The sequence below is a fragment of the Rhinolophus sinicus genome, linkage group LG12, assembly GCF_036562045.2.
Source record: "Rhinolophus sinicus isolate RSC01 linkage group LG12, ASM3656204v1, whole genome shotgun sequence".
In the NCBI taxonomy this organism is placed as follows: domain Eukaryota; kingdom Metazoa; phylum Chordata; class Mammalia; order Chiroptera; family Rhinolophidae; genus Rhinolophus; species Rhinolophus sinicus.
Window position 1 is genome coordinate 29,003,778 of NC_133761.1, and position 13,566 is coordinate 29,017,343.

A 13,566-nucleotide genomic window follows, 5' to 3' on the forward strand; every position below is an offset into this window, starting at 1 on the left:
GCTAATTGATACAAACAAGAGTTAAGTTCCTACAGCGTCTCATCAGAGAAAGTGTTATTCGAGGATCTCCTGTATATCGAATTTAACTTTATTTGGGTAGTTTTAACGATTTTAGTTTGGTTTTCACAGTTTTAACTATTTTAGTTTGGTCTTCATAGAACTATGTAGAAGAAAAGCTTATTCCCACTTGGAACTGGATGGTCAGTATTATGGATTCTACTGAAGCTCAATTACGTTATGGTTCTGCATTAGCATCTGCTGGTGACCCGGGACATCCAAACCATCCTCTTCACGCTTCTCAGAATTCAGCGCGAAGAGAGAGGATGACTGCACGAGAAGAAGCTAGTTTACGAACCCTTGAAGGCAGACGGTATGAAAGTCTCCATTTATGCTTGTATGTTTAAACAGAGCCCTTATGTTCTAGAAAGGTAGGACTTTTTGCATAAGACCTCACTCTGTTGTGAAGGAAGAAATAAGTGCCTTGCATTATTACTTCGTTCAAATTGTGTAGTTGAAGCAAAACAAATTAGTTATAATCCAAGCTGTTTTTTAAAAATTAATTTGTATTGTAGGAATCTGATACTAAATCCTTTTCATTTTTGAAGTACTTGGTCTACATGCTTGTCTTATTATCCCAAGGCCTCCTCTTCTCCCCCTTGAAAGGCATACATTCATGGAAAGACTTATTTTGACCACGATTAAATATGAATGTACTTTGTACTTGGGAAGAGGAATGTCTGTGTAATTATCAAAGCTGCCCTTTGTTTTCTCAGATTTCTTTTTCCAGCCTGCTGAATCATAATTAAAGAATATTTCCTTGTGGATTTGTTGTGTTTTTTCTATTCAATTACAAAATAACGTTTCTCAGGAGTAGGAGTTAGCTCAAACATTGATCACTGGAGTGGTGGCTGTGCCATATAGTGCAAGTGCCTGACCTATAGTCAGAGTCCTGGGAGGTGGTGCTAAGTTTGGCTCAAGCTGCACAGCCCTGCTTCTCTGGGTGGATCATGAAATAGGGAAGACCAGGTCTAGGGGATGGCTTAGGAAGCTTAACGAGACTGGCTGGAGCCTACGAAAGAGGCAGTAGTTCCTAAAGTAGGATAATAAAGGTCAGGAAAGGGGAGAGAAGCTTTGAAATCATATAAACAGAATTTAGGGCCTTGTTGAGGGGTGGAGCAGAAGGAGGCAGAATTTACATTTAGACTTTGATTCTGAATAACTAACAGGAAAATAAAAGAGAAACAGAGGAGTGGAATGGGCATACTTGCTTTTGAGCGTGTTGAGAACTGGGAGAGAATTTGGTGGAAATGTCAAGTATGCAAAATTGAGTTCTTGGCAGAGATCTGGCCCAGAGATAAAGATTTTGGAGACATCAGCTTTCCTATCCTAGGAAGCCTGTGCCACAAACAGGCACAAGCTTTGTCTCCATTAGGCTAGTCTACCCCGAAGAACAGAGTTCTGATAACATCTTTGTGGGTGATAGTGTTCTCCCCTCTCTCTCTCTTGCTCTAGCTTTCACTCTAATATAACAGCTTTATTGAGATAGAATTCACATCATACAATTCACCCAGTTCCAAAGTTTTGAGTATATTGCTGTTTGCAACCATCGCAATTAATTTTAGAATATTTTCATTGTCTCCACAAGAAATCCCATAACTATTAGCAGTCCCCCCCCTCCCCCATTTTCCTCTACCTTCCAACCCTAGGCAACCACTGATCTACTCTGTAATGTGTCTGTTACGGACGTTTCATATGGCGGAGTCATACGCTGTGTGGTCTTCTGCGCCTGGCTTCTTTCACCTAGCATATGGTTTTAAGGTTCGTCCGTGTTTAGCATGTATCAGGACATTATTTCCTAGTTATATTCCATTGGCTATGCCACATTTTGTTCAGTCGTAAGTTGATGGACATTTGGGTGATTTTTGGCCACCTTTTAGCTATTATGAATATTGCTATGATGAACACTTGTGCACAGGTTTTTTTGTGGACATGCGTTTTCAGTTATTTTAGGTATATACCTAGGAGTGGAATTACTGGACCATATAGTAACTCTTTGTTTAACCTTTTGAAGAACTGCAGAGGGTTCCAATTTCTCCACATCTTTGCCAACACTTATTATCTGTTATTTTTATTATAACCATCCCAGTGGGTGTAAAGTGATATCTCACGGTTTTGATTTACATTTCCCTAATGGCTAGTGAGGTTGAGCGTCTTTTCATGTGTTTATTGGCTATTTGTGTATCTTCTTTGGAAAATGTCTATTTAGATCCTTTGCCCTTTTCTAAATTGGCTGGTCTTTTTATTGACTGGTGTTGGTTCTTTATATATTCTGGGTACAAGTTCCTTATCAGACATATGATTTGCAGAAATTCTGTCCCATTCTCTGGGTTATCTTTTCACTTTCTTGATGGTGTCTTTTGAAGGACAAAAGTTTTTAGTTTTGATAAAGTCCAGTGCTGTTTTCTTTTGTTGCTTGTAATTTTGGTGTCATTTTAGGCAGTGGTTCTCAAAGTGTGTTCCCAAGAACAGCAGCACTAGTATCACCCAAGAAGAGCTTGTTAGAAATGCAAATTTTGGGGCCCTACCCCAGACCTACTGAAACAATGCAGTGGGGCCAACTCTGTTTTAACAAGTCCTCTGGGTGATTCCTCCCCCCTATTTCTGCCTCCCCCGCCACACACACTCCGGTTCAAGCCATTGCTTCTCAGTCTAGTTGTGTAGGACACAGCTCCCTGGCTCATGCTGGTATTATGAGCCTTGTGCTCCCCCGGCTGAGGCAGTCGGTCGCCAGTTGTTGGTCCGCTGCTCACAGTAGTTCTTGCTGGCTGCCGGCCACTCATGATGGCCACCAGCCGCTCATGGCGGCACACAGTAGCCTGCGGCGGCACACAGCAGCTCACAGCAGCCCAGTTCCAGGGAGAGCGTTGTTCACAATCTTAGCTGTAGAGGGTGCAGCTTACTGGCCTATGTGGGAATCAAACCGGCAAGGAGCACGGCAAGGAGCACGGCGCTCCAACCACCTGAGCCATCAGGCTGGCCCATCTCTGGGTGATTTTGATGGATGCTAAAGTTTAAGAACTATTGTCTTTGGGGAAGGAATTCCTTCTGCCATTCCAAAGGATACTGGAATTCCTTTTCCATACAAAAGTACGACTGTAAATTATACACAGTGTTTGTGTTTCTAAAGCAGAGCCACAGGCTTAATGAGTTTTTATTTATGGATAGTCTGTGTTCCAAATTTTGCATATTTATGATAGTAGCAAACTCACATTTGTGTTCTTTTTGTAAACACTTTCATTTCTTTTTATTCCTGTAGACGTGCCACATTGCTTAGCGCCCGCCAAGGAATGATGTCTGCTCGAGGCGACTTCCTAAATTATGCTCTGTCTCTAATGCGGTCTCATAATGACGAGCATTCTGATGTTCTTCCAGTTTTGGACGTTTGCTCATTGAAGCATGTGGCATATGTTTTTCAAGCCCTTATATACTGGATTAAAGCAATGAATCAGCAGACAACATTGGATACGCCTCAACTGGAACGTAAAAGGTATCCATACTTGCCACGAGGTTGGTTTAAGAAATACTTATTTGCTCAGTGTGGTCTTCGTTAGTACATTGTCTGATACTTGGAGTCAGAAGAACAACATTGCAAAAGAGAAACAGTGCAGGAACATTTCATATGGGAAAGTGGGCTTAAGCCTATCCAGTCTTTTGCCATGGCTACTCTTCACTTAAAACAGAAAAGCTAAGAATCCAGTTAAGCTTTATGCTCGAGATAGTTTGGCCTGGTTGTTTACCATGTTTTCTATTAGAGTTTGTGTAACCCCTCACTGTTTCTTGGTGTGATTAGCTTTTTGCTTCTGTTTGAGCCTATTTTGTAATTGCAGTACATTTGGTGGGTTAGCTTACCATTCACAGAGTCTGAAACTTTCTCCCAGTGTTTGAAAGTGGTTGGGTGCTTACCAGACCTTTTCAGTGTTTTTTGCTTGTAGTTCCCATCATCTTTGCTCCTGTTCATATTGTGCAAATATTTCCTGTAAAACGACTTTGTCTTTTTAAAGGACACGAGAACTCTTGGAACTGGGTATTGATAATGAAGATTCAGAACATGAAAATGATGATGACACCAATCAAAGTTAGTGTACAGAAAATCTGCTAACCTTCTTCAAGAAGTGGCTGCCTCAGTAGTTCCCCTTCAAGCTTTTTAACTTCATTATTTTCTGTCTGGGTGGGAATTTCTCTTTTCTTCTCTATGTCCCATTTCTTGCCTTTCTGTCCATTTTTCCTTATACATCCTTGCATTATTTGCTTCATAAATAGGGATGGTTAAAGAAATGTTACGAACTCTTCAATCAATTTTTAAAATTTTATTTTTGTATCTCTCCTTTGCATTTCTTAGTTTTAATGCTTACCTTTACCCTTAAGTAAAGTGTGTAGGCACCACATGAAAGTCTTAGCAGAACCTTTGTTGATATTGATACAAAATAGATTTAGTCAAGAAAATGAGAAACACCAATTATAGCTCCCAAATACCAAACTTTTTAACAGTTAATACAATAAAAAGAGAAAATATTCCAAACTCAAGAAATTGTGGGCTATTCTGCAATCTATTCATAGTTTTCAGCTATTATTTCAAGTGGAATTTTAAAAATTTTAAAAGTGGGGTCAAATAGTCCATTTGACTCTGATTAGCCAGTACTTTTATTCAGCCCAGGGAAAGACAGCTGACCTAACTGCTAGTTTTTGAGAACCAGCCATGGCTTACTGCTATTTTCACAGCACACTGTAAGTAAGCACTGCTCAACGTTTAATTGCATTAAGGGGAGTTGGTGTACTGACTTCCTGTTGGGATGCATGAGTGCCCAGAGATTTCTTTATTTTCTTAAAGAGGAAGCAGAACTTACAAGTAAGCAAATGCTCAGATTTCAGCTTCTGAGCATCTCCTCTTTTTGGAGTCGTGTGAGCTGGGTCCTGAATATGCTCAGGAATCTTTGTTCAGGTCTGAATCTCTAGAGAGAGAGGAAGATGTAGGAAACTTCCGGCTAATACAAAATGGAACAATATTTGTTACTACTAATAGTTTTGGGGCAAGTTTTTATTGTTATTTAAAATACACAGAACATAAAATTTACCAAAAAGTTACTCTTTTAAACTGCTAATATTGTAATATTATTAAAATTTTGGACTGTTGTTTTTGAGTGGCATTAAATTTTATAAAGAGATAACAGGAATTATGGATTGAGCAGAGTAAGATTCTTTTACCCTTCCCCAATATTTAAATAATTTTTCGTAAACATTTTATCTCCTTATGTTTAGGTGCTACTTTGAATGACAAGGATGATGACTCTCTTCCTGCAGAAACTGGTCAAAACCACCCATTTTTCCGGCGCTCAGATTCCATGACATTCCTGGGGTGTATACCCCCAAATCCATTTGAAGTGCCTCTGGCTGAAGCCATCCCCTTGGCTGATCAGCCACACCTGTTGCAGGTGATTTAAATAAACTGGTCTTAAGGTTTCTTTTTAATTTACTTTATTATTTTTTAAAGTATTCAATGTAACTAGAATATTTCTGTTAAAATTCCAGCCAAATGCTAGAAAAGAGGATCTTTTTGGCCGTCCAAGTCAGGGTCTTTATTCTTCATCTGCCAGTAGTGGGAAATGTTTAATGGAGGTTACAGTGGACAGAAACTGCCTTGAGGTAAGATAGTAAAAATCTGCGCAATATAATATTTGTGAATGAGCAGTTGTCCCAGCATCCAGATGTTTGGAAATGCATTAATTCAGAATATTGTATTTCCCCAAATCCTAGAAGTAATAAAAATTGCTGTTTTATGACAATAAAAGGAATTCCGACTGTTTCATTAGCTGCTTTGAGACTAACTTGCACTATCAGGTTACTTCACCTATAAAATGGCAGTTTCATCATGTGCTCTGCCTGGTTCATAGAACTGATTGTTGTAATGCTACTGAAAATTTAAATTCATATATATATATATATATATATATATATATATATATATATCTTTAATAGATAAGCATATATAATATTAACTTCAAACTTTTCTTTTTGAATCTAGAATGTGAAAAAATAAGGTAATATTAATAATGATACCTAACATTTGTTGAATAACTCCATCTCCTGGGCATTGTCTCAATTAATCTTTATAACCATATTGGGTAGAAAACGTTATCTTGATTTTATGGGTAAGAAATTGAGGCTTGGAGAGATTACATAAACTTCATGTGGCGAATGTCTTGTTATATAGCTAGTTAAGTGGAAGATCTAGTTTTTAGATAAAAGTCTGATTTGAGAGTCTAAAATTTATACCATATTGTTTCTCCAGTGAAAAAGTAATACTAACATGATTAAGAGCAGGCATAGAAGAAATTTAGTTGAATAGAGTTGTTACCTAAGTGGTAAAGGAGACTATAATACTGAAAAGATGGAAAATGTTTAAGAGACTTAAGTAACCACAGATATTACAAAGATTCTTTTAAAGTTCTCGAAGGCTGCTGTGATAAATGCAGTGGACTTGGTGGTCAGTGAGGAGATCAGGCAGACGGGAAATGGGCTGCGCTCTGTAGTTGGAGTGCCAGAAAGGAATTACTTCACTTCTATGTGATTTGTCTGGAGTATTAATAAATCGAAAAGGAAATCTAGTCTTTTTTTTTTTTTTAACGTGTAACTTTCAAATGTAAAAATTCATAGGTTCTTCCAACTAAAATGTCTTATGCTGCCAATTTGAAAAATGTAATGAACATGCAAAATCGGCAAAAAAAGGAAGGGGAAGAACAGAACGTGGTGCCTGAAGAGGCTGAGAGTTCAAAACCAGGGCCATCTGCTCATGATCTTGCTGCACAACTGAAAAGCAGTTTACTAGCGGAGATAGGCCTGACTGAAAGTGAAGGGCCACCTCTGACGTCTTTCAGGTATTTGCTAAGAGAAGATTGTTTTTCTATTATATTACTTTAGGGCTATTGTATAATTCTTGTAAGAATTTTTATTTAGAAATTTAATAATTTTCTTTATTTCATTTGTGTATAAATAATAGAATTAAATGTTGTTATTTCTTTGTTTACCAGATATTTAAATAATTAAATTTGAGTTTTCTGGATTTTTGTTTTTTTGTTACTATTTTGTCATTGATTGACATTCTGATTTTCTCCTCAATTTATTAGGGAAATTCTACGACTGTTTTTTAATGTATGGTACTGAGTTAAAGTATGTATCCATGTAAAATTGCCAGTTATAGACTTGTTACCAGCAGGTCAGCTAAGGGGAACATGGTGAATAACTAGAAAAGAGATTTTTAGATTTGTGGCTCTCGTTCAGACTCTTTTGCCAGGTCAACATTTGGTAATTCTCTTGCAAGAGGTAGGTTCTTTCTTTCCCAATAAAAATTTGCCAGTATACAAGATGTGATCAAACAATATGGTGAATGTTTAAATTAAAAAAAAAAATTATTACAGTAAAGGACATTGCTCTTAATCCCCCTCAAAATACTCCCCCTCGCTTCGAACACTCTTATCCCGTTAATCTTGCCACTTTCTGAAGCAGTTCTGGAAGTCCTCTTTCATGTCTTTAGTTGTGGCTGGCTTGATGTTCTGAATCGATTTGAAACATTTACCTTTTGTGTCATTTTGACTTTAGGGAAGAACCAGAAGTCGCACAGTGCCAGACACAGTGAATAAGATGGACGAGGACATACTGTGATGTTCTTATTTTACAGAAATTACCATATACCAAAAGCAATGTGGGAAATGGAACCTTTCCGTTGTGATCAGAAAATATGGGGAATGCTGCTGCTAAGTGCCATCTAACAGAAAGGCAGGGATCTTTAATACATAAAGTGGTGTGTCGAACCTTCGTAACAGTGTGTGACAAGTTTCAACTTGTTCCGTGCAGTCAGTCAGTTGAGAAGAAGGTGTGTTTTAAAGTGTGCCGTGAATCATCCTCCATCATGACAACGCTCCGAGTCACACATTGCTTCTGGTATATGGCAATTTCTGTCAAATAAAAACATTATGGTGTATCCTCATCCACCTTATTCACCGGATCTGGCACTGTGACTTCTGGCTTTTTCTCAAAGTCAAAAATGATTCAGGGCATTGAGGCAGGCCACGACAGCACAACTAAAGACACTCACGAAAGAGGACTTCCAGAACTGCTTCAGAAAGTGGCAAGAACGGTGGCCCAAGTGTGTTCGAAGCAAGGGGGAGTATTTTGAGGGGGATTAATGGCAATGTGTCTTTTACTATAATAATTTTTAAAAATTTAAACAGTCACTAGTATTTGATCACACCTTGTATACTGTGGCTCACTATGGCTAATCATCAAATGATTTACAGAGTATCTGCTTTAAGCTCTGTTTTTTTGGTTAAGTAATGTCAGACAATTTTTATTTGCTTAGCAGGAATTAAGCTAATTTAGGAAACTATACATTTTATGTACATGTTCTAACAACCGTAAAAGGAAAGGAAGAATTGTCGACTGGGTGGCCCAAGTTTCTTAGAGACAATAAGGCTTGAGCTGAGATGGTTAGAATGTAGAAGCACATAGATTGACAGAGAGAAGACTCAGAGGTAGGGAGACAAGCTAGAAAGCTGTTACTAGTCCTGGTAAAAAAGGGGCCGAAGCAGAATATTGTCTTAGGGGATGGAAAGAAAATCATGGAAAGGAAGAGAAACTTATAAAGACATAATCACTCTGGAAAAACGGTGAAGAAAAATTAGAATTTCTTTCAAGTCGGTGTTAGAGAAGTAGATGTTACTACTGCAAGAATTCAGGAGGCAATGTCATTGTAGGGAAGAGGCCATATTCTGTTTTACCAGGTTGAGTATGAGTTGAGTATCACTGAAGTGGATATATTTAACACAGTGGAAATTCTGGTTCATTATGAAAGTGTGACCTAGGGGTCTTGGAATCACCTAGATGGAGATGGACAATGCACCTTAAGGAGAGGAGGTGAAATGAAAGATGAAGATAGGCAGCGGGGGTGGGTGGGTGGGGGTGTATCTTTACATAAAGGATAGAGGAGAAAATAGAGTAAAAATGGGAAGTTCTGTGAGGAACGAGTAGTTATAGAAAGCTCTCCATTAGAGAAGATGCGGTTTGAAGTACTTAAATACTCAGAATATTAAAAGACCTTGCAAGTAAATCATTGTCATTGACCAAAAGTCAGTGCATTTTTACAGTTGGCTAAATACTTCCCCCTCTCCCCATAAACTTCTCACAGGCCACAGTGTAGCTTCATGGGAATGGTTATTTCCCACGATATGCTGCTAGGACGCTGGCGCCTTTCCTTAGAACTATTCGGCAGGGTATTCATGGAAGACGTTGGAGCAGAACCTGGATCAGTATGTATTTTGAGCACTTTAAATTCTATTTTGCCTGATAAGTACATATTTCAGAGAATAATTCTGTCATGCATTTTTTTTAAGATCCTAACCGAATTGGGTGGTTTTGAGGTAAAAGAATCAAAATTCCGTAGAGAAATGGAAAAACTGAGAAATCAGCAGTCAAGAGATTTATCACTAGAGGTAAAGGTATTCAGATTTTCTTATACTATACATATAGTATGCCATTCATATAAAGTTTTAAAATTTTTCATATAAAGTTAAAAGTCTTGCTTAGGGATGTATGCTGTATAATCAAAATTTAAAAAAATAAATGGTATTCACCAAATTCAGAGTAGTAGTTATCTCTGGCTGTTGACTTCCTAGCATCTTCTAACGATGATCAGTGAATTTTTTGTTTTAGTTCTTTTTTTTTAAGTATCTTTATGAACACATGGACTTAAATGTTTTTGATGTACTGATACTCCAATTCAAATTCAAGATTAAGGACCACAAGGTTGTTTTATTTCACCTGTTAGTCTTTACCCCCCATCTTCCAAACTGAATATCCAACGTCCCAACAACACTGATAAAATAGCTCATCTGCTTTTATTCCACAGCATACATACAGCAGTCTTAGAATCACAGTGTCAACACTGCCACCAACAAAATGATTATTGAAAATAGCTTAAGATTTATTTGCAGTTTTTTTGTCCTTAGAGCATGTCCAGTTGGAGATGTGTAGTCAAATTACTTTGTTTTAAAGTCACTTGAAATAATTCCTTTTTGTGTGCTTTTGCCACTATCTCCATATAATTAGGGCCTTTTGTTTCACTTTGCTTTCAGTTTTTAGGGATTGTTTTCTCCTTTGTTTGATTTTGTTTTGTTTCATAATTAATGTAAAATATCTACAGTGTGAGAAGGTGTATGTATTCAGAGAAATTTAGTTTCCATTACTGTTTCTTTTACCATGTCCCCTGCCCTCCAAGTTTTTTATTAAAGTTTATTTCTCTCCCCTCTTTAAAAAATACAGTGGTATGTCGGTTTTCGAATGTAATCTGTTCCGGAAGACTGTTTGAGTTCTGAAACGTTTGAAAACTGAGGCAGGGTTTCCCCATAGAAAGTAATGCAAAATGGATTAATCTGGTCCAGACCTTTAAAAGCAACCCATAAAACTGCAAATTTAGTATGAATTTTACTATCTAATGATACCATAGATCTGTAAAATTTATGGCGTTCATAAACTGAAATGTTCGTCAATGGACACGTTCGAAAACTGAGGTCCTACTGCATAATCGTGTATGTATATTTACTACCCATCTCTCCCCCCACTCCCCGCTCCGAGCATGCTATACATTTTATTCTATCTTGCTTTTCCCAGTTAAGAGTATATCCCAGAAGTAAAGTCGTAGCTGTATACAGAGATATTCTGTCTGCTTTTTACAACTGTTTAGTCTTAGTGTACTGCATTTTACAGTTGTATCAGTGTTTTCAGCCAGTCTCCTGGTCATAGATATTTGGGTTTCTTTCCAGTCTTGCTGTTACAAATAGTGATGTGAAGGATAGCCTCATGTGTGTTTCTCTTTTGGGCTAGTGTGTCTTTAAGATAGATTCCTAGACATGGGTCAAAGGGCATGTGCATATATGTAATATGTGCATATATAATTTTGCCATATATTGGCAAAAACCTCTGCATAATGGTTGCATATTTTGACATTTTCAACATCGATACAAGAATGTCTGATTTCCCAACAGTCTTTTCAGCAGTTTGTTGTCAGATTTTTATATTTTTGCCAATCTGATAGGTTAAGAAATGGCATGTCAGTAGTTTTAATTTTCTTTTTCTTTTTTTTTTTTGAGCAAAGTTAAACATCGTTTCATATATTTAAGGATATTTCTTTCTCTGTGAGCTCTTTGTTAGTATATCCTGCCCATTTTTTCTATATGTTGATTTTTTTTCTCAGATTTTTAGAAGCACTTTATCTTTAGATGATATGCATACTACTCATGAATGTGTATATCTTTGTAATAGAAGGTGCAGATACTTTCCCCAGTTTGTCATTCTTCTTTTTCTTTGCTTGTGGTGTTCTGTCACCAAAGGAATATCCCATATTTTCTTCTCATATTTGCTATTTTAAAAAATGTTATATTTTATAGTTTTAATCCACTTGGAATTTATTCTGGTGCATTTCAAAATAGAATGAATTGCTGTTTTCTAGTAGACCTTTTAAGAAAGTGTTAGAATTGAGTTAAATTCCACTATCCTGATTTAATGCAAGATGTTCTTGTATGCTTTAGAAGGTTGTTTATTTGGAATGTAACAGCTTCTGAGAACCCACATTACTTTTTAGTCATTTAAATTGTCAACGGAAAGCTAAAATTAGATTTTCAGATTTTACACAGAAAAATTTTAGGGTGGTTTCCCACACTGAATTTACTACTTTTTTGATTTGTTTAAATAGGTTGATCGAGACCGAGATCTCCTCATTCAGCAGACCATGAGGCAGCTCAACAATCACTTTGGTCGAAGGTGTGCTACTACACCAATGGCTGTACACAGAGTAAAAGTCACATTCAAGGATGAGCCAGGAGAGGGCAGTGGTGTAGCACGAAGTTTTTATACAGCCATTGCACAAGCGTTTTTGTCAAATGAAAAATTGCCAAATCTAGATTGTATCCAAAATGCCAACAAAGGCACGCATACAAGTAAGTACTCTACAGGTAACAAGCATCATAAAAATTCTTTTCTTGTTTGATTGAAACAGTGATCATCATGGTTGTATGTGTTTATAGTGGGAGAATGGTAATGTGCATTTACATTTTATTGTAGATTAATGATTTAATCATATTTAAACTAATCGACAATTTAGTAGTTTGCTCTTTTACTGCCACATTTATTTTCATTAATGTTTGTGATTGTACTAAGTGGATTTATCATCTCAGTTGTTACAGGTTTGGGAAGGGGATGTGGTAAGATCTGTGGTAATACCGAAGTTCAGTGAGCAGATTGCAGTATTTCCCCCACCCCCGTATTTAATTGGTCCTGTATTTAATTGGTACAGATACTTCAGAAGAAAATGATGTTCTCTCTAGAGCAGTGCCATTCAAAGTATGATTTGCAGAGTTGCTACTGGTTCCCAATGAGATAGGGAGCTTGCAAGCAAATGTGAATTGGCTGACTATGTCACTAACCTCACTGTTTCATTTAGCAAGAGTGTTTTTTGGTAGTAAGATTTCTATTAACATCTCGGTGCAAGCTCTTTACCTCCTTGAGTACCAGCACTTTGAGATTGGAACTTTTGCCTGATTTTCAAGATTACAATTAGCAAATTAAAAAGTCTGTGAAAATTACAGAAGCCTCAACTAGGTGATAACTGGTGATTTATGTAAAGCAGGGGCAGAATATTGCCAATCTTGTAGATGGGTATAGTAATTGAGGGAGAGAGTTACTAAGAAAATCCTGCAGTTTACCTAGGCTATAGATACAGTTCATTGGGGTTCTGCAAACCTCCACCATAGAGGCTGAATGAGCTCTAGAAAGGATTGAGGATGAGAAGATGGGGAGTGTACCCCAGCCTTTCATCATTAGTTTCACCATTTGATTTCTTACAGACCTATAAGAAGAAATTGGCAAATGTGAATGAGGAACCTTGGGGAGTCATAACATTTCAGAAGTAACTTTTCTGCATATTCTTTAGGAAACCATACTCTGGTTTATATTTAAGGTTTTAAAAGTAGTAATAGCTAATGTTTCGGATGGCCTATAATGCTTAACTAAATACTAAGAGAAGATACTCACATATGACTCTAATCATGTAAGAGATATCAATATTATTTATGGTGAAACTAACGTAGCCCCAGTGGCTACATATTATTCACAGCTTTGACATGACAAGGGGAGAAATTCATTTAACAAATACTGAGTGAACATCTGTTACGTGCTAGGTGATTCTGCCACAGTCACCCCAACCCTCAAACCTATATAGGGAGAGAAAGGCACTAACACAGATGGTGAGGAAGCTGGTCTTCAGTGTGTGTGGTCATGTCTTCACATTGACTTTAAAGTAGTTGCATTTACATTGATCTAAACAAAGTGTATGTCATATTTTCTTCCAGGTTTAATGCAGAGATTAAGGAACAGAGGAGAGCGGGATCGGGAAAGGGAGAGAGAAAGGGAAATGAGGAGAAGTAGTGGTTTGCGAGCAGGTTCTCGGAGAGATCGGGATAG

General features: G+C 37.4%; 1 protein-coding gene across 6 annotated transcripts in view; it reads left to right on the top strand.

The window, feature by feature from the left end:
* Positions 1-13,566, top strand: part of UBR5 (ubiquitin protein ligase E3 component n-recognin 5) — a 143,154-nt gene that overhangs the window by 116,360 nt on the left and 13,228 nt on the right. For 3 of the 6 annotated variants that reach the window (XM_074316762.1, XM_074316765.1, XM_074316764.1), the window contains exons 40-49: positions 159-370; positions 3,317-3,547; positions 4,062-4,135; positions 5,317-5,489; positions 5,587-5,700; positions 6,712-6,932; positions 9,239-9,359; positions 9,444-9,548; positions 11,801-12,044; positions 13,455-13,566. In XM_074316762.1, coding sequence (XP_074172863.1) covers positions 159-370; positions 3,317-3,547; positions 4,062-4,135; positions 5,317-5,489; positions 5,587-5,700; positions 6,712-6,932; positions 9,239-9,359; positions 9,444-9,548; positions 11,801-12,044; positions 13,455-13,566 — 1,607 coding nt within the window. The remainder of the gene's footprint in view (positions 1-158; positions 371-3,316; positions 3,548-4,061; positions 4,136-5,316; positions 5,490-5,586; positions 5,701-6,711; positions 6,933-9,238; positions 9,360-9,443; positions 9,549-11,800; positions 12,045-13,454) is intronic. The other 3 variants (XM_074316763.1, XM_019717463.2, XM_019717465.2) reach the window with 1 other exon arrangement.